Below are 20,557 nucleotides of genomic sequence, written 5' to 3'. Positions count from 1 at the left end.
AATGCACTCACACACACACACACACACACACACACACACACACACACACACACACACACACACACACACACACACACACACACACACACACACAGACACACACACACACACACACACACACACACACACACACACACTCTCTCTAAACTACACTTTTACATAAACCAGTGACAATCGTCACTGTACTGAAGCATTCACAGTCCACTCACTGGTTCGTATGAGAGCGATGGCTGGCTGGCTGATATCGTTGCTGTTGGTGTTTCGTTTCACTGAGAAGGTAGAGATGTTGTATAACAGGCCAGGCACCAGACCCTGCAGCTGATACGTGGCCTGCTTCTTGTCCAGGAAGTCAGTCTTCCTGGTTCCACTGCCACGGCCCAGGAGATCCAGAGGGGCGTAGGTCACAGCGAAGCCACTGACCTGTCCATGGGTTGCATGTTTGTTTTAGGACTGAAGCCCAGCAGAGCTTTCTACACAATGCAGTCTCAATGTGTGCTAATGAACATTTCATCTGAAGTGCATTACTGTGGCATGAAAACACGATTATGTTTCTGGCTTTTGAGGAAGTAGAACTTTAGCTAGAAAACCTAAGATTGAGGGGAGAGCACCGACATTTTAACTAGCTAACGTTAGCATTGCTAGCTATTTCTGAAAAACGTTGATAGCTCATCTCTCTAAAGTAAACTTGACGACATCATAATGATGGCAAAGGTTATTTTCTACTAATTTGTCTACTTTAGCAATGTCATCATATTTCCAGGCCACTATAGTATAATTACGTTGGAAACAGTCATTAGCCCCCCTTTCAGAAAGACTTGGCATTAACCATCAGTTTAGGTCGCAGTTGTAAATGAGAACTTGTTCTCAACTTGCCTACCTGGTTAAATATAAAGGTGAAATTAAATAAAATAAATAAAAAATATGCCGCGACATCTGTAGTATGTTGATACAGTAACTATGGCAACGACGCGACCGACGTGACGGACGTGCAACCCCCATGTACAAGTATTCAAGGTTTCAACTTGCGTCCTTGATGGCACCCTATTCCCTATATAGTGCACTACTTTAGACCAGAGCCCTATGGAACCCTATTCCCTATATAGTGCACTACTTTAGACCAGAGCCCTATGGAACCCTATTCCCTATATAGTGCACTACTTTAGACCAGAGCCCTATGGAACCCTATTCCCTATATATAGTGCACTACTTTAGACCAGAGCCCTATGGAACCCTATTCCCTATATATAGTGCACTACTTTAGACCAGAGCCCTATGGAACCCTATTCCCTATATATAGTGCACTACTTTAGACCAGAGCCCTATGGAACCCTATTCCCTATATATGGTGCACTACTTTAGACCAGAGCCCTATGGAACCCTATTCCCTATATATAGTGCACTACTTTAGACCAGAGCCCTATGGAACCCTATTCCCTATATATAGTGCACTACTTTAGACCAGAGCCCTATGGAACCCTATTCCCTATATATAGTGCACTACTTTAGACCAGAGCCCTATAGAACCCTATTCCCTATATATAGTGCACTACTTTAGACCAGAGCCCTATGGAACCCTATTCCCTATATATAGTGCACTACTTTAGACCAGAGCCCTATGGAACCCTATTCCCTATATATAGTGCACTACTTTAGACCAGAGCCCTATAGAACCCTATTCCCTATATATAGTGCACTACTTTAGACCAGAGCCCTATGGAACCCTATTCCCTATATATAGTGCACTACTTTAGACCAGTACCTCTGAGGTTTATACTACAAATAAGGATCAATGAGTTTAGCCAGCTGACTTTCTGTTGTTGTTGTTAAAGATAAGCACCATGAAATGGGCAATGGTGTAATGAATTGTTTATTAAAATAATCTGTCTAACTCATTGATCTAGCTTGATAATATACCCCCCTGGTGAAAGAGCTCTTCTGAAACTGACCAGGCTCTGAGAGGAAGGGTCCGGCAGGTCCCAGCGCAGAACCACCTCATCCTCCTCCACCCGTAGTACATGCAGACCAGAGGGAGGCAACAGGTCTGGGAACAGTGGTAAAATATCATTGGTTATTTCTACCACAAAGAATAGATTTGGTATTGATTAATTGATTGATTGATTAATTGATTTAATTTATGGGTTTCTTGAATGAAACACCAATAAGATAATTGATAGTCGATAAGATAGCTGAACGTGCTTAACTCTCACCTCTCTCACAGTCCTTTCCTGTGTGACCCACTTTGCAAGCACAGCTGTAGTTCCCTTTCCTGTCGCTATGGCAGAGGCCTCTGTTCCCACACGGCTGCAGTATACAGGGATTCTCCACTAGGGGGAGTCAGAGACCATCTATCACCATGATGTGCTATTCTGTTACGACCACCACCACAGTAGAAGAGACTGCATCCAAAATGGCACCACAGGAGGTTGGTGGCACCTTAATTGGGGAGGACGGGCTCGTTGTAATGGCTGGAGTGGAATAAGTGGAATGGTATTAAATACCTCAAACACATGGTTTCCATGGTTTCCATGGTTTCCGTGTGTTTGACACCGTTCCACCCACTCCGTTCCATCCATTATTCTGAGCCGTCCTCCCCTCAGCAGCCGCCACTGAATGGCACCCTATTCCCTACATAGTGCACTTTTCCCTACATATGGGCCCTGGTCAAAAGTAGTGCACTATAGAGGGAATAGGGTGCCATTTCAGACTCACCCGGGTGTAGCTCTACTCACATGACTGGCAGTGGTCCCCCAAGAACCCTTCTATACACACACACAGGTAGTTGCTTCTGGAGCCCCGACACACACCGCCGTTCAGACAGGGGCCGGACTCACACCTGTCCTGCTCTGGAGACACGACACACACCGCCGTTCAGACAGGGGCCGGACTCACACCTGTCCTGCTCTGGAGACACGACACACACCGCCGTTCAGACAGGGGCCGGACTCACACCTGTCCTGCTCTGGAGACACGACACACACCGCCGTTCAGACAGGGGCCGGACTCACACCTGTCCTGCTCTGGAGACACGACACACACCGCCGTTCAGACAGGGGCCGGACTCACACCTGTCCTGCTCTGGAGACACGACACACACCGCCGTTCAGACAGGGGCCGGACTCACACCTGTCCTGCTCTGGAGACACGACACACACCGCCGTTCAGACAGGGGCCGGACTCACACCTGTCCTGCTCTGGAGACACGACACACACCGCCGTTCAGACAGGGGCCGGACTCACACCTGTCCTGCTCTGGAGACACGACACACACCGCCGTTCAGACAGGGGCCGGACTCACACCTGTCCTGCTCTGGAGACACGACACACACCGCCGTTCAGACAGGGGCCGGACTCACACCTGTCCTGCTCTGGAGACACGACACACACCGCCGTTCAGACAGGGGCCGGACTCACACCTGTCCTGCTCTGGAGACACGACACACACCGCCGTTCAGACAGGGGCCGGACTCACACCTGTCCTGCTCTGGAGACACGACACACACCGCCGTTCAGACAGGGGCCGGACTCACACCTGTCCTGCTCTGGAGACACGACACACACCGCCGTTCAGACAGGGGCCGGACTCACACCTGTCCTGCTCTGGAGACACGACACACACCGCCGTTCAGACAGGGGCCGGACTCACACCTGTCCTGCTCTGGAGACACGACACACACCGCCGTTCAGACAGGGGCCGGACTCACACCTGTCCTGCTCTGGAGACACGACACACACCGCCGTTCAGACAGGGGCCGGACTCACACCTGTCCTGCTCTGGAGACACGACACACACCGCCGTTCAGACAGGGGCCGGACTCACACCTGTCCTGCTCTGGAGACACGACACACACCGCCGTTCAGACAGGGGCCGGACTCACACCTGTCCTGCTCTGGAGACACGACACACACCGCCGTTCAGACAGGGGCCGGACTCACACCTGTCCTGCTCTGGAGACACGACACACACCGCCGTTCAGACAGGGGCCGGACTCACACCTGTCCTGCTCTGGAGACACAACACACACCGCCGTTCAGACAGGGGCCGGACTCACACCTGTCCTGCTCTGGAGACACAACACACTCAGAGACAGGAAGGATACAACTGGAATACAACTCTAGGGATACAACTCTAGGGATACAACTGGAATACAACTGGAATACAGCTGGAGGGATACAACTGGAATAAAGCTGGAGGGATACAACTGGAATACAACTGGAATACAGCTGGAGGGATACAACTGGAATACAGCTGGAGGGATACAACTGGAATACAGCTGGAATACAGCTGGAGGGATACAACTGGAATACAGCTGGAGGGATACAACTGTAATACAGCTGGAATACAGCTGGAGGGATACAACTGGAATACAGCTGGAGGGATACAACTGGAATACAGCTGGAATACAGCTGGAGGGATACAACTGGAATACAGCTGGAGGGTTACAACTGAAATACAGCTGGAGGGATACAACTGGAATACAGCTGGAGGGATACAACTGGAATACAGCTAGGGGATACAACTGGAATACAGCTGGAGGGATACAACTGGAATACAGCTGGAGGGATACAACTGGAATACAGCTAGGGGATACAACTGGAATACAGCTGGAGGGATACAACTGGAATACAGCTGGAGGGATACAACTGGAATACAGCTAGGGGTACAACTGGAATACAGCTGGAGGGATACAACTGGAATAAAGCTGGAGGGATACAACTGGAATACAGCTAGGGGATACAACTGGAATACAGCTGGAGGGATACAACTGGAATACAGCTGGAGGGATACAACTGGAATACAGCTGGAGGGATACAACTGGAATACAGCTGGAGGGATACAACTGGAATACAGCTGGAGGGATACAACTGGAATACAGCTAGGGGATACAACTGGAATACAGCTGGAGGGATACAACTGGAATACAGCTGGAGGGATACAACTGGAATACAGCTAGGGGATACAACTGGGATACAGCTGGAGGGATACAACTGGAATACAGCTGGAGGGATACAACTGGAATACAGCTGGAGGGATACAACTGGAATACAACTGGAGGGATACAACTGGAGGGATACAACTGGAATACAGCTGGAGGGATACAACTGGAATACAGCTGGAGGGATACAACTGGAATACAGCTGGAGGGATACAACTGGAATACAGCTGGAGGGATACAACTGGAATACAGCTGGAGGGATACAACTGGAATACAACTGGAGGGATACAACTGGAATACAGCTGGAGGGATACAACTGGAATACAGCTGGAGGGATACAACTGGAATACAACTGGAGGGATACAACTGGAATACAGCTGGAGGGATACAACTGGAATAGAGCTGGAGGGATACAACTGGAATACAGCTGAGGTTAAGTGGGCCTATAGTGTCTCTATGTATAAACTCCTTAAAATGAGACATAGCAATTCGGGTTAAATGCCTTGCTCAAGGGTACATCAACAGATTTCACCTAGTCGGCTCGGGATTTAAACCAGCAACCTTTACAGTCACTGACCCTACCTCTTAACCTCTAGGTTACCACCCAGTCACTGACCCTACCTCTTAACCTCTAGGCTACCACCCAGTTACTGACCCTACCTCTTAACCTCTAGGTTACTACCCAGTTACTGACCCTACCTCTTAACCTCTAGGCTACCACCCAGTTACTGACCCTACCTCTTAACCTCTAGGCTACCACCCAGTTACTGACCCTACCTCTTAACCTCTGGGTTACCACCCAGTTACTGACCCTACCTCTTAACCTCTAGGTTACAGTTACTGACCCTACCTCTAACCTCTTAACCTATAGGTTACTACCCAGTTACTGACCTTACCTCTTAACCTCTAGGCTACCACCCAGTTACTGACCCTACCTCTTAACCTCTTAACCTATAGGTTACTACCCAGTTACTGACCTTACCTCTTAACCTCTAGGCTACCACCCAGTTACTGACCCTACCTCTTAACCTCTAGGCTACCACCCAGTTACTGACCCTACCTCTAACCTCTAGGCTACAGTTACTGACCCTACCTCTTAACCTCTAGGTTACCACCCAGTTACTGACCCTGCCTCTAACCTCTAGGTTACCACCCAGTTACTGACCCTACCTCTTAACCTCTAGACTACCACCCAGTTACTGACCCTACCTCTTAACCTCTAGACTACCACCCAGTTACTGACCCTACCTCTAACCTCTAGGTTACCACCCAGTTACTGACCCTACCTCTAACCTCTAGGTTACCACCCAGTTACTGACCCTACCTCTAACCTCTAGGTTACCACCCAGTTACTGACCCTACCTCTTAACCTCTAGACTACCACCCAGTTACTGACCCTACCTCTTAACCTCTAGGTTACCACCCAGTTACTGACCCTACCTCTTAACCTCTAGGCTACCACCCAGTTACTGACCCTACCTCTTAACCTCTAGGCTACCACCCAGTTACTGACCCTACCTCTAACCTCTAGGTTACCACCCAGTTACTGACCCTACCTCTAACCTCTAGGCTACCACCCAGTTACTGACCCTACCTCTTAACCTCTAGGTTACTACCCAGTTACTGACCCTACCTCGTAACCTCTAGGTTACCACCCAGTTACTGACCCTACCTCTAACCTCTAGGTTACCACCCAGTTACTGACCCTACCTCTTAACCTCTAGACTACCACCCAGTTACTGACCCTACCTCTTAACCTCTAGGTTACCACCCAGTTACTGACCCTACCTCTAACCTCTAGGTTACCACCCAGTTACTGACCCTACCTCTTAACCTCTAGGCTACAGTTACTGACCCTACCTCTTAACCTCTAGGCTACCACCCAGTTACTGACCCTACCTCTAACCTCTAGGTTACCACCCAGTTACTGACCCTACCTCTAACCTCTAGGTTACCACCCAGTTACTGACCCTACCTCTTAACCTCTAGGTTACTACCCAGTTACTGGCCCTACCTCTAACCTCTAACCTCTAGGCTACCACCCAGTCCAAGACTATAGGTTATTTCTCCATTAGTTGAGAAACATGAGAGCAGGGAACGTTCGTATCAAATGTCTTGATAGGATCACTTATTTTGGATCAGTGTTGACTTTTAGATCATAATGAATAAAGATACATGGACAGGAGAGACCTGATCCTAGATCAGCCACTCTGAGACACTTGATACGGCCCCAGACAGAGTGAATGCTGTACCTATTTCACAGTGTTGTCCCATGAAGCCCTGTTGGCAGTGGCAGTAGTACGAACCCGGCTGGTCCTCACATGTTCCTCCGTGTTTACAGGGCTCCGACACACACTCATCTATATCTGAGAGGGCATGAAAACACACACACACACACACACACACACACACACACACACACACACACACACACACACACACACACACACACACACACACTTATGAACATGCGCACATATGCGCACACACGCAAACATGCACAGACACACACAGGGTTGGGTAGGTTACTGTCTAAATGTAATCGGTTACAGTTGCTAGTTAACCTGTCCAAAATTGTAATCGGTAACATCACTTTTGGATTATCCAAAACTCAGTAACGTAATCTGATTACTTTCCTTTTAAGAGCTAACGTTACTGATTAAAGTTACAGTTTTTTTTGCAATCAGATTACATGTAACTGATTCCTCCCCGGCACGCACGCACGCAGACAGACAGACAGACAGACAGACAGACAGACAGACAGACAGACAGACAGACAGACAGACAGACAGACAGACAGACAGACGTTTAATGGAACATACAGGGCACGTGTAATGCTGACTATCAGCTTTGAGAGATGTAGTCTACCTGCAGTAAACCTGTAGGTACAGAAGTAGTACAGAGGTGAATTCTACCACACTCACACAGGTAGGCTACCATCCTGTTCCTACATGTTCCTCCGTTCAGACAGGGCTGGGACAAACTTTAATAATGATTACATTATTAAAGTGGCCTCTGCAACATCTATCAGAGTTCAGAACATAGAGATTGTAGAGGAATACAAATACCTGGGTGTCCTGTTGGACCATAAGCTTCAGTGTAGTAAATGTACAGACCTGATCTACAACAGAAACTGTACTTTCTCAAAAAGCTGGGATCTTTTAATGTTGACTGGACTATACTGACTCTGTTTTACAAATCTTTCAATGAGAGTATTTTAACTTTTTGTATTGTTTGTTGGTTTGGCAATGTCACGGTCAGCCAGAGAAATATGCTGAGAAGGATTATCACCACAGCAAGCAAAGTACTTGGAGTCAAACAGACAGGCCTGGATGAGATCTTTAAGGTCAGGGACTTCAGCAGGGTACTAGGAGTCAAACAGACAGACCTGGATGAGATCTTTAAGGTCAGGGACTTCAGCAGGGTACTAGGAGTCAAACAGACAGACCTGGATGAGATCTTTAAGGTCAAGGTCTTCAGCAGGGTACTAGGAGTCAAACAGACAGGCCTGGATGAGATCTTTAAGATCAGGACCCTCCGCAAGGTACTAGGAGTCAAACAGACAGACCTGGATGAGATCTTTAAGATCAGGACCCTCCGCAAGGTACTTGGAGTCAAACAGACAGGCCTGGATGAGATCTTTAAGGTCAAGGTCTTCAGCAAGGTACTTGGAGTCAAACAGACAGACCTGGATGAGATCTTTAAGGTCTTCAGCAAGGTACTTGGAGTCAAACAGACAGACCTGGATGAGATCTTTAAGGTCAGGGCCCTCAGCAAGGTACTTGGAGTCAAACAGACAGGCCTGGATGAGATCTTTAAGGTCAAGGTCTTCAGCAAGGTACTTGGAGTCAAACAGACAGACCTGGATGAGATCTTTAAGGTCTTCAGCAAGGTACTTGGAGTCAAACAGACAGACCTGCATGAGATCTTTAAGGTCAGGGCCTGCAGCAAGGTACTTGGAGTCAAACAGACAGGCCTGGATGAAATCTTTAAGGTCAGGGCCCTCCACAAGCCACCCCCTGCACCTGGACTTTGAACTACTCCCCCCTGGGCACAGGTATAGGGCACCCCTCAGCAGAAAAAACAATCTCCTAAATAGCTCGGGCTAACGTTCCTATCCACCCAGTAAGGCCAGCAGGTTAATGTTCCTATCCACTCAGTAAGACCAGCAGGCTAATGTTCCTATCCACCCTGTAAGGCCAGCAGGCTAATGTTCCTATCCACCCTGTAAGGCCAGCAGGCTAATGTTCCTATCCACCCTGTAAGGCCAGCAGGCTAATGTTCCTATCCACCCAGTAAGGCCAGGAGGCTAATGTTCCTATCCACCCAGTAAGGCCAGCAGGCTAATGTTCCTATCCACCCAGTAAGGCCAGCAGGCTAATGTTCCTATCCACCCAGTAAGGCCAGCAGACTAATGTTCCTATCCACCCTGTAAGGCCAGCAGGCTAATGTTCCTATAGACCCAGTAAGGCCAGCAGGCTAATGTTCCAGTCCACCCAGTAAGGCTAGCAGGCTAATGTTCCTATCCACCCAGTAAGGCCAGCAGGCTAATGTTCCTATCCACCCAGTAAGGCCAGCAGGCTAATGTTCCTATCCACCCTGTAAGGCCAGCAGGCTAATGCTCCTATCCACCCTGTAAGGCCAGCAGGCTAATGTTCCTATCCACCCTGTAAGGCCAGCAGGCTAATGTTCCTATCCACCCAGTAAGGCCAGCAGGCTAATGTTCCTATCCACCCAGTAAGGCCAGCAGGCTAATGTTCCTATCCACCCAGTAAGGCCAGCAGGCTAATGTTCCTATCCACCCAGTAAGGCCAGCAGGCTAATGTTCCTATCCACCCAGTAAGGCCAGCAGGCTAATGTTCCTATCCACCCAGTAAGACCAGCAGGCTAATGTTCCTATCCACCCAGTAAGGCCAGCAGGCTAATGTTCCTATCCACCCAGTAAGGCCAGCAGGCTAATGTTCCTATCCACCCAGTAAGGCCAGCAGGCTAATGTTCCTATCCACCCAGTAAGGCCAGCAGGGTAATGTTCCTATCCACCCAGTAAGACCAGCAGGCTAATGTTCCTATCCACCCAGTAAGGCCAGCAGGCTAATGTTCCTATCCACCCTGAAAGGCCAGCAGGCTAATGTTCCTATCCACCCAGTAAGGCCAGCAGGCTAATGTTGCTATCCATCCAGTAAGGCCAACAGGCTAATGTTCCTATCCACCCAGTAAGGCCAGCAGGCTAATGTTCCTATCCACCCTGTAAGGCCAGCAGGCTAATGTTCCTATCCACCCAGTAAGGCTAGCAGGCTAATGTTCCTATCCACCCAGTAAGGCCAGCAGGCTAATGTTCCTATCCACCCAGTAAGGCTAACAGGCTAATGTTCCTATCCACCCAGTAAGGCCAGCAGGCTAATGTTCCTATCCACCCAGTAAGGCCAGCAGGCTAATGTTCCTATCCACCCAGTAAGGCCAGCAGGCTAATGTTCCTATCCACCCTGTAAGGCCAGCAGGCTAATGTTCCTATAGACCCAGTAAGGCCAGCAGGCTAATGTTCCTATCCACCCAGTAAGGCCAGCAGGCTAATGTTCCTATCCACCCAGTAAGGCTAACAGGCTAATGTTCCTATCCACCCAGTAAGGCCAGCAGGCTAATGTTCCTATCCACCCAGTAAGGCCAGCAGGCTAATGTTCCTATCCACCCAGTAAGGCCAGCAGGCTAATGTTCCTATAGACCCAGTAAGGCCAGCAGGCTAATGTTCCTATAGACCCAGTAAGTCCAGCAGGCTAATGTTCCTATCCACCCAGTAAGGCCAGCAGGCTAATGTTCCTATCCACCCAGTAAGGCCAGCAGGCTAATGTTCCTATAGACTCAGTAAGGCCAGCAGGCTAATGTTCCTATAGACCCAGTTAGGCCAGCAGGCTAATGTTCCTATCCACCCAGTAAGGCCAGCAGGCTAATGTTCCTATCCATCCAGTAAGGCCAGCAGGCTAATGTTCCTATAGACCCAGTAAGGCCAGCAGGCTAATGTTCCTATCCACCCAGTAAGGCCAGCAGGCTAATGTTCCTATCCACCCAGTAAGGCCAGCAGGCTAATGTTCCTATCCACCCAGTAAGGCCAGCAGGCTAATGTTCCTATCCACCCAGTAAGGCCAGCAGGCTAATGTTCCTATCCACCCAGTAAGGCCAGCAGGCTAATGTTCCTATCCACCCAGTAAGGCCAGCAGGCTAATGTTCCTATCCACCCAGTAAGGCCAGCAGGCTAATGTTCCTATCCACCCAGTAAGGCCAGCAGGCTAATGTTCCTATTCACCCAGTAAGGCCAGCAGGCTAATGTTCCTATCCACCCAGTAAGGCCAGCAGGCTAATGTTCCTATAAACCCAGTAAGGCCAGCAGGCTAATGTTCCTATAAACCCAGTAAGGCCAGCAGGCTAATGTTCCTATAACCCATGTAAGGCCAGCAGGCTAATGTTCCTATCCACCCTGTAAGGCCAGCAGGCTAATGTTCCTATAAACCAGTAAGGCCAGCAGGCTAATGTTCCTATCCACCCAGTAAGGCCAGCAGGCTAATGCTCCTATCCACCCAGTAAGGCCAGCAGGCTAATGTTCCTATCCACCCTGTAAGGCCAGCAGGCTAATGTTCCTATCCACCCTGTAAGGCCAGCAGGCTAATGTTCCTATCCACCCTGTAAGGCCAGCAGGCTAATGTTCCTATCCACCCAGTAAGGCCAGCAGGCTAATGTTCCTATCCACCCAGTAAGGCCAGCAGGCTAATGTTCCTATCCACCCAGTAAGGCCAGCAGGCTAACGTTCCTATCCACCCAGTAAGGCCAGCAGGCTAATGTTCCTATCCACCCAGTAAGGCCAGCAGGCTAATGTTCCTATCCACCCAGTAAGGCCAGCAGGCTAATGTTCCTATCCACCCAGTAAGGCCAGCAGGCTAATGTTCCTATCCACCCAGTAAGGCCAGCAGGCTAATGTTCCTATCCACCCAGTAAGGCCAGCAGGCTAATGTTCCTATCCACCCAGTAAGGCCAGCAGGGTAATGTTCCTATCCACCCAGTAAGACCAGCAGGCTAATGTTCCTATCCACCCAGTAAGGCCAGCAGGCTAATGTTCCTATCCACCCTGAAAGGCCAGCAGGCTAATGTTCCTATCCACCCAGTAAGGCCAGCAGGCTAATGTTGCTATCCATCCAGTAAGGCCAACAGGCTAATGTTCCTATCCACCCAGTAAGGCCAGCAGGCTAATGTTCCTATCCACCCTGTAAGGCCAGCAGGCTAATGTTCCTATCCACCCAGTAAGGCTAGCAGGCTAATGTTCCTATCCACCCAGTAAGGCCAGCAGGCTAATGTTCCTATCCACCCAGTAAGGCTAACAGGCTAATGTTCCTATCCACCCAGTAAGGCCAGCAGGCTAATGTTCCTATCCACCCAGTAAGGCCAGCAGGCTAATGTTCCTATCCACCCAGTAAGGCCAGCAGGCTAATGTTCCTATCCACCCTGTAAGGCCAGCAGGCTAATGTTCCTATAGACCCAGTAAGGCCAGCAGGCTAATGTTCCTATCCACCCAGTAAGGCCAGCAGGCTAATGTTCCTATCCACCCAGTAAGGCTAACAGGCTAATGTTCCTATCCACCCAGTAAGGCCAGCAGGCTAATGTTCCTATCCACCCAGTAAGGCCAGCAGGCTAATGTTCCTATCCACCCAGTAAGGCCAGCAGGCTAATGTTCCTATAGACCCAGTAAGGCCAGCAGGCTAATGTTCCTATAGACCCAGTAAGTCCAGCAGGCTAATGTTCCTATCCACCCAGTAAGGCCAGCAGGCTAATGTTCCTATCCACCCAGTAAGGCCAGCAGGCTAATGTTCCTATAGACCCAGTTAGGCCAGCAGGCTAATGTTCCTATCCACCCAGTAAGGCCAGCAGGCTAATGTTCCTATCCATCCAGTAAGGCCAGCAGGCTAATGTTCCTATCCACCCAGTAAGGCCAGCAGGCTAATGTTCCTATCCACCCTGTAAGGCCAGCAGGCTAATGTTCCTATAGACCCAGTAAGGCCAGCAGGCTAATGTTCCTATCCACCCAGTAAGGCCAGCAGGCTAATGTTCCTATCCACCCAGTAAGGCTAACAGGCTAATGTTCCTATCCACCCAGTAAGGCCAGCAGGCTAATGTTCCTATCCACCCAGTAAGGCCAGCAGGCTAATGTTCCTATCCACCCAGTAAGGCCAGCAGGCTAATGTTCCTATAGACCCAGTAAGGCCAGCAGGCTAATGTTCCTATAGACCCAGTAAGTCCAGCAGGCTAATGTTCCTATCCACCCAGTAAGGCCAGCAGGCTAATGTTCCTATCCACCCAGTAAGGCCAGCAGGCTAATGTTCCTATAGACCCAGTTAGGCCAGCAGGCTAATGTTCCTATCCACCCAGTAAGGCCAGCAGGCTAATGTTCCTATCCATCCAGTAAGGCCAGCAGGCTAATGTTCCTATAGACCCAGTAAGGCCAGCAGGCTAATGTTCCTATCCACCCAGTAAGGCCAGCAGGCTAATGTTCCTATCCACCCAGTAAGGCCAGCAGGCTAATGTTCCTATCCACCCAGTAAGGCCAGCAGGCTAATGTTCCTATCCACCCAGTAAGGCCAGCAGGCTAATGTTCCTATCCACCCAGTAAGGCCAGCAGGCTAATGTTCCTATCCACCCAGTAAGGCCAGCAGGCTAATGTTCCTATCCACCCAGTAAGGCCAGCAGGCTAATGTTCCTATCCACCCAGTAAGGCCAGCAGGCTAATGTTCCTATTCACCCAGTAAGGCCAGCAGGCTAATGTTCCTATCCACCCAGTAAGGCCAGCAGGCTAATGTTCCTATAAACCCAATAAGGCCAGCAGGCTAATGTTCCTATAAACCCAGTAAGGCCAGCAGGCTAATGTTCCTATCCACCCTGTAAGGCCAGCAGGCTAATGTTCCTATAGACCCAGTAAGGCCAGCAGGCTAATGTTCCTATCCACCCTGTAAGGCCAGCAGGCTAATGTTCCTATAAACCCAGTAAGGCCAGCAGGCTAATGTTCCTATCCACCCAGTAAGGCCAGCAGGCTAATGTTCCTATCCACCCTGTAAGGCCAGCAGGCTAATGTTCCTATCCACCCTGTAAGGCCAGCAGGCTAATGTTCCTATAGACCCAGTAAGGCCAGCAGGCTAATGTTCCTATCCACCCTGTAAGGCCAGCAGGCTAATGTTCCTATCCATCCAGTAAGACCAGCAGGCTAATGTTCCTATCCACCCAGTAAGGCCAGCAGGCTAATGTTCCTATAAACCCTGTAAGGCCAGCAGGCTAATGTTCCTATAGACCCAGTAAGGCCAGCAGGCTAATGTTCCTATAGACCCAGTAAGGCCAGCAGGCTAATGTTCCTATAGACCCAGTAAGGCCAGCAGGCTAATGTTCCTATAGACCCAGTAAGGCCAGCAGGCTAATGTTCCTATCCACCCAGTTAGGCCAGCAGGCTAATGTTCCTATCCATCCAGTAAGACCAGCAGGCTGGTCTCTTTTTATTGCTATGTAACTGTTATGAAAGTTGTATTGTCATTTTGTTTTGTATTTAAACACCACTTTAAATGTGTACGACACTGCAACAAAATTTCCCCATGGGGACAATAAAGTCAGTAAAGTAAACACTCGCTGATCTCTACATAAACAAACAAACATTTGAGTACGCTAAACCAAACAGGCTCGTGTGAGATTTAGAGGTGCGTCGCAAATGGCATCCTATTCCCTATTTAGTGCACTACTTTTGACCAGGGCCCATGGGACTTTACTAAATCAAAAAAGTAAAAGAATGGAATTAAGAAATATATAAATATTAGGATGAGCAATGCCGGAGTGGCATGGACTAAAATACAATAGAATAGAATACAGTACAAACATATGAGATGCGTAAAGCAGTATGTAAACATTATTAGAGTGACCAGTGTTCCATTATTAAAGTGACCAGTGTTCCATTATTAAAGTGAATAGTGTTCCATTATTAAAGTGACTAGTGTTCCATTATTAAAGTGACCAGTGATTCCATTATTAAAGTGACTAGTGTTCCATTATTAAAGTGACTAGTGTTCCATTATTAAAGTTACCGGTGTTCCATTATTAAAGTGACTAGTGTTCCATTATTAAAGTGACCGGTGTTCCATTATTAAAGTGACCGGTGTTCCATTATTAAAGTGACCGGTGTTCCATTATTAAAGTGACTAGTGATTTGAGGTCTATGTATATAGGGCAGCAGCCTCTAAGGTGTAGGGTTGAGTAACCGGTTGTTAGCCGGCTAGTGATGGCTGTTTAACAGTCTGATGGCCTTGAGAGAGAAGCTGTTTTTCAGTCTTTAGGTCCCAGCTTTGATGCACCTGTACTGACCTCGCCTTCTGGGTGATAGAGGGGCGAACAGGCCGTGGCTCGGGTGGTTGATGTCCTTGATGATCTTTTTGGCCTTCCCTTGACATCGGGTGCTGTTGGTGTCCAGGAGGGCAGGCAGTGTGCCCCCGGGGATGCGTACCACCCTCAGGAGAGCCTTAAAGTTGGGGGTGGTGCAGTTGCCGTACCAAGAGGTGATAAAGCCCAACAGGATGCTCTCGATGGTGCATCTGTAAAAGTTTGTGAGGGTCTTAGAGGCGCCGTTGCGTCTTCTTCACCACACTGTTTGTGTGGGTAGACCATTTCAGATTGTCAGTGATGTGTACGCTGACGGGATAGGGCAGTGTGCAGTGTGATGGCAATTGCATCGTCTGTGGATCTATTGGGGCGATAAGCAAATTGAAGTGGGTCTAGGGTGTCAGGTAAGGTAGAGGTGATATGATCTTTAACTAGCCTCTCAAAGCACTTCATGATGACAGAAGTGAGTGCTACGGGGCGATAGTTATTTAGTTCAGTTATCTTTGCTTTCTTGGGTACAGGAACAATTGTGAACATCTTGAAGCAAGTGGGGACAGCAGACTGGGATAGGGAGAATTTGAATATGTCCGTAAACACTCCAGCCAGCTGGTCTGCGCATGCTCTGAGGACGCAGCTAGGGATTCCGTCTGGGCCAACAGCCTTGCGATGGTTAACACATTTAAATGTCTTACTCACGTCGGCCACGGAGAACGAGAGCCCACAGTTCTTGGGAGCGGGCCGCGTCGGTGGCACTGTGGTATCCTCAAAGCGGGTGATGAAGGTGTTTAGCTTCTGTGGGAGGAAGATGTCGGTGTCCGCGACGTGGCTGGTTTTCCCTTTGTAATCCGTGATTGTCTGTAGACCCTGCCACATACGTCTCATGGTGATGTTGAATTGCGACTCCACTTTGTCTCTGTACTGACATTTTGCCTGTTTGATTGCCTTATGAAGGGATTAACTGCACTCTTTGTATTTGACCATATTCCCAGTCACCTTGTCATGGTTAAATGCGGCATTTCGCTTTTTCAGTTTTGCGCGAATGCTGCCATCTATCCATAGTTTCTGGTTTAGGTTGGTTTTAATAGTCACCGTGGGAACAACATCCCAACATCAGTCACCGGGTCCGTGTAAACGTCAATATTATTCTCAGAGGCTACCCAGAACATATACCAATCTGCATGATCAAAACAATGTTTAAGCATGGATTCCGATTGGTCAGAGCAGCGTTGAATAAACCTTAGCATGGGTACTTCCTGTTTGAGTTTCTGCCTATAGGAAGGGAGAAGCAAAATGGAGTTGTGATCTTATTTGCCGAAGGGAGGGTGGGGGAGGGCCTTGTAGGCATATCGAAAAGGTGAGTAGCAGTGATCTAGTGTTTTTCCTAAGCGAGTACTACAGTCAATGTGTTGATAGAACTTCTGTAGTATTTTCCTCAAATTTTCTTTGTTAAAATCTCCAACTACAATAAATGCGGCCTCAGGATTTGTGGTTTCCAGTTTGGAAAAAGTCCAGTGTAGTTCCTTGAGGGCCGTCGTGATATCGCCTTGAGGGGGAATATACATGACTGTGACTATAACCAAAGATAATTATCTTGGGAGGTAATACGGTCGGCTTTTGATTGTGAGGTATTCTAGTTCGGGTGAACAAAAATAATTGAGTTTCTGTATGTTATCACAATCACACCATGAGTAGTTAATCATGAGACATACACCCCCGCCTTTCTTCTTCCAGGACAGTTCTTTATTCCTGTCTGCGCGATGTACTGAGAACCCAGCTGGCTGAATGGACGGGGACAGTATATCCGGAGAGAGCCATGATTCTGTGAAACAGAGTATGTTACAGTCCCTGATGTCTCTGTGGGAGGAGATCCTCGCCCTGAGCTCGTCTACTTTATTATCCAGAGACTGAACATTTGCGAGTAATATACTCGGAAGCAGTGGACGGTGTGCCTGCCTCCTGTGTCGGACTATAAGTCCACTCCGAATACCTCTCCTCCGCCGGTGGCGTCTTGGATCAGCCTCTGGGATAAGTTCAATTGCCCTGGGTAGGTACGAACAAAGGATCCAATTCGGGAAATTCGTATTCCTGGTCGTAATGCTAAAATCGTTAATTAACATTCCTTTACATGATTAAAGATGTATTCATCAGATGGCCTCCCATGTGGCTCAGTTGGTAGAGCATGGTGTTTGCAACGCCAGGGTTGTGGGTTCGATTCCCACGGGGGACCAGTACAGAGAAAAACATGTATGAAATGTATGCATTCCCTACTGTAAGTCGCTCTGGATAAGAGTGTCTGCTAAATGACTAAAATGTAATGTAAATGTAATGCTGGTGAGTTACGGTCGCTCTGATATCCAAAAGTTATTTCTGGCTGTATGTAATAACACAAAAAACTTTCTAGGCCAATAATGTAAGAAATAACACACAAAAATACAAAATACTGTAAAGTTGCTTAGCCTCTTGTCGTTCGCCTAGGATAGGGGCGCTACAGCGATTTTTGAAAATAATTTGTGCCCATTTTAAATGGCCTCCTACTCAACTTGTGGAACTTTTGGTGCAGCCTTCAGAACGTGCTAACAAGAACAAGCTATTGGAACATAAAGGATTCACTTTTTCGAACGAAAATACATTTGTTGTGGACCTGGGATTCCTAGAAGTGCTTTCTGATGAAGATAATCAAAGGTAAGGGATTATTGACAATAGTATACAAGACTAGATTTGATATGCGATTGTTCCAAGATGGCGCTGACCTGTAACGGTAGCCTATTTTCTGAGTATCGCATCCCCTTTAATCGCAAAGTGTGATTACCCAGTAAAGTTATTTTTAAATCTGGCATTACAGGTGCTTTCAAGAGATATTCATCTATAAATCTTAGAATGACAATATTACATTTTAAAAATGTTTTCGAATAGTAATTTAGTAAATTGTAGCGTTGTTTCACCGGATGCATTTGAGGGAAAATAGTTAGTCAACGTTACGCGCCGATATAAAATGCTGTTTTTATATATAAATATGAACTTTATCGAACAAAAGAATGCATGTATTGTGTAACATGATGTCCTAGGGGTGTCATCTGATGAAGATTGTCAAAGGTTAGTGCTGCATTTAGCTGTTTTTTGGTTATTTGTGATGCATGTGGTTGGTCGGAAAATGGCTATGTGGCTACTTTTACGATATACTCCTCTAACATAATCTAATGTTTTGCTTTTGCTGTAAAGCCTTTTTGAAATCGGACAACGTGGTTCGATTCAGGAGAGGTGTATCTATAAAACGATATAACATAGTCCTATATTTGAAAAAAAAAAAATATTAAATTTCGTTATGCTAATGGAGATAGGATTTCTCGCTGGATGTCCATCCCGAGCCCGACCAGGGGTTAGGAGATAGAAGCAGAGCTGCCCTGTCTGTCATGTCTTAGGAGATAGAAGCAGAGCTGCCATGTCTGTCAGCACCATCTATGTATATAAAGTAGTACACTATTTAGGGAATAGGATGTATTTGGGACACAGCTTAAATTTCCCTCTAAAATATGATTGACAGTGAAACTGTCATAATTAAATCTGTCTTCCTCTGCCAATTATCCAATCGCGCACAGTTATCAGAGAGTTATCACAGTTATCGCTAGTGTTATCAGAGAGAGTTATCAGCGTTATCGCTAGTGTTATCAGAGAGTGTTATCAGAGAGAGTTATCACAGTTATCAGAGAGTTATCAGAGAGAGTTATCGCTAGTGTTATCAGAGAGTTATCACAGTTATCGCTAGTGTTATCAGAGAGTTATCAGAGAGAGTTATCAGCGTTATCGCTAGTGTTATCAGAGAGAGTTATCAGAGAGAGTTATCACAGTTATCGCTAGTGCGCGATGGGACAAGGACATCTGCCTTTACCATTCAGCTCTCTGCTGAGACCACCAAGTAACTTTTTATAAGCACCCGAATATTTACATTTATTTATTTATTTTACCCCATTTTCGTGGTATCCAATTGGTAGTTACAGTCTTGTCTTAACGCTGCAACTCCCGTACGGACTCGGGAGAGGCAAAGGTCAAGAACCATGCGTCCTCAGAAACACAACCCTGCCAAGCCGCACTGCTTCTTGACACAATGCACATCCAACCCGGAAGCCAACCGCACCAATGTGTCGGAGGAAACACCGTACACCTGGCGACCTGGTCAGCGTGCACTGCGCCCGGCCAGCCACAGGAGTCGCTAGTGCGTGATGGGACAAGGACATCCCTGCTGGCCAAACACTCCCATAACTCGGACGACTTTGGGACAATTGTGCGCCGCCCCATGGGTCTCCCAGTCGCGGCCGGCTGCGCCAGAGCCTGGACTCGAACCCAGAATCTCTAGTGGCACAGCTAGCACTGTGATGCAGAGCCTTAGACCACTGAGCCACTCTGGAGGCTGAAACCCCGAATAGTTAAAGTAAAGACTAATGAAGAACCCATAAGACCAGACAGACAGACAGACAGACAGACAGACAGACAGACAGACAGACAGACAGACAGACAGACAGACAGACAGACAGACAGACAGACAGACAGACAGACAGACTTGGGGCCATGTGGTGTGTTACTGCATACAGACCCTGGCAGACAGGGGGTTGGCTCCAGGCCCCCTGCCCCCCACAGATGCTCTGGGTGGCCCTGGGCATGGGCGTGTATCCCGGGTGGCAGACGTACAGAGCCATGGAGCCTGGCGACGTAGAGGAGAACTGGAGCTCTGCATGCTTCACCTGCAGGGGGGGACCACAGTCCAGGTCTGGAAGACATAGAGACGTAACGGCACAGTTACAGCAACGACACAGTTACAGCAACGACACAGTTACAGCAACGACAAAGTTACAGCAACGACACAGTTACAGCACAGTTACAGCAACGACACAGTTACAGCAACGACACAGTTACAGCACAGTTACAGCAACGACACAGTTACAGCAACGACACAGTTACAGCAACGACACAGTTACAGCAACGACACACAATAACAGTTACACAGCTACAATAGACACACAACAACAGCAACAAAGTCAAAACATAGAATGAACTCTCAGAATGAAACAGTGGCAAGGTCAACCAATCACCGACTGAGACCTTAATAAGAGGACGATCTACCCTCCACTATAATGAGTCATGGTAACTGAGATGTGGTCTACCCTCCACTATAATGAGTCATGGTAACAGAGATGTGACCTACCCTCCACTATAATGAGTCATGGTAACAGAGATGT

General features: G+C 48.0%; 1 protein-coding gene across 1 annotated transcript in view; it reads right to left on the bottom strand.

The window, feature by feature from the left end:
- Nucleotides 1–20,557, bottom strand: part of sned1 (sushi, nidogen and EGF-like domains 1) — a 104,889-nt gene that overhangs the window by 15,726 nt on the left and 68,606 nt on the right. The window contains exons 15-20 of the mRNA XM_029706246.1: nt 19,915–20,088; nt 7,187–7,300; nt 2,730–2,843; nt 2,208–2,324; nt 1,947–2,041; nt 210–420 (exon numbers count right to left, since the gene is read on the bottom strand). Coding sequence (XP_029562106.1) covers nt 210–420; nt 1,947–2,041; nt 2,208–2,324; nt 2,730–2,843; nt 7,187–7,300; nt 19,915–20,088 — 825 coding nt within the window. The remainder of the gene's footprint in view (nt 1–209; nt 421–1,946; nt 2,042–2,207; nt 2,325–2,729; nt 2,844–7,186; nt 7,301–19,914; nt 20,089–20,557) is intronic.

The sequence above is a fragment of the Salmo trutta genome, chromosome 22 (genome assembly GCF_901001165.1).
Source record: "Salmo trutta chromosome 22, fSalTru1.1, whole genome shotgun sequence".
NCBI classification, from domain to species: domain Eukaryota; kingdom Metazoa; phylum Chordata; class Actinopteri; order Salmoniformes; family Salmonidae; genus Salmo; species Salmo trutta.
This window is presented reverse-complemented; position numbering and strand designations above follow the sequence as displayed.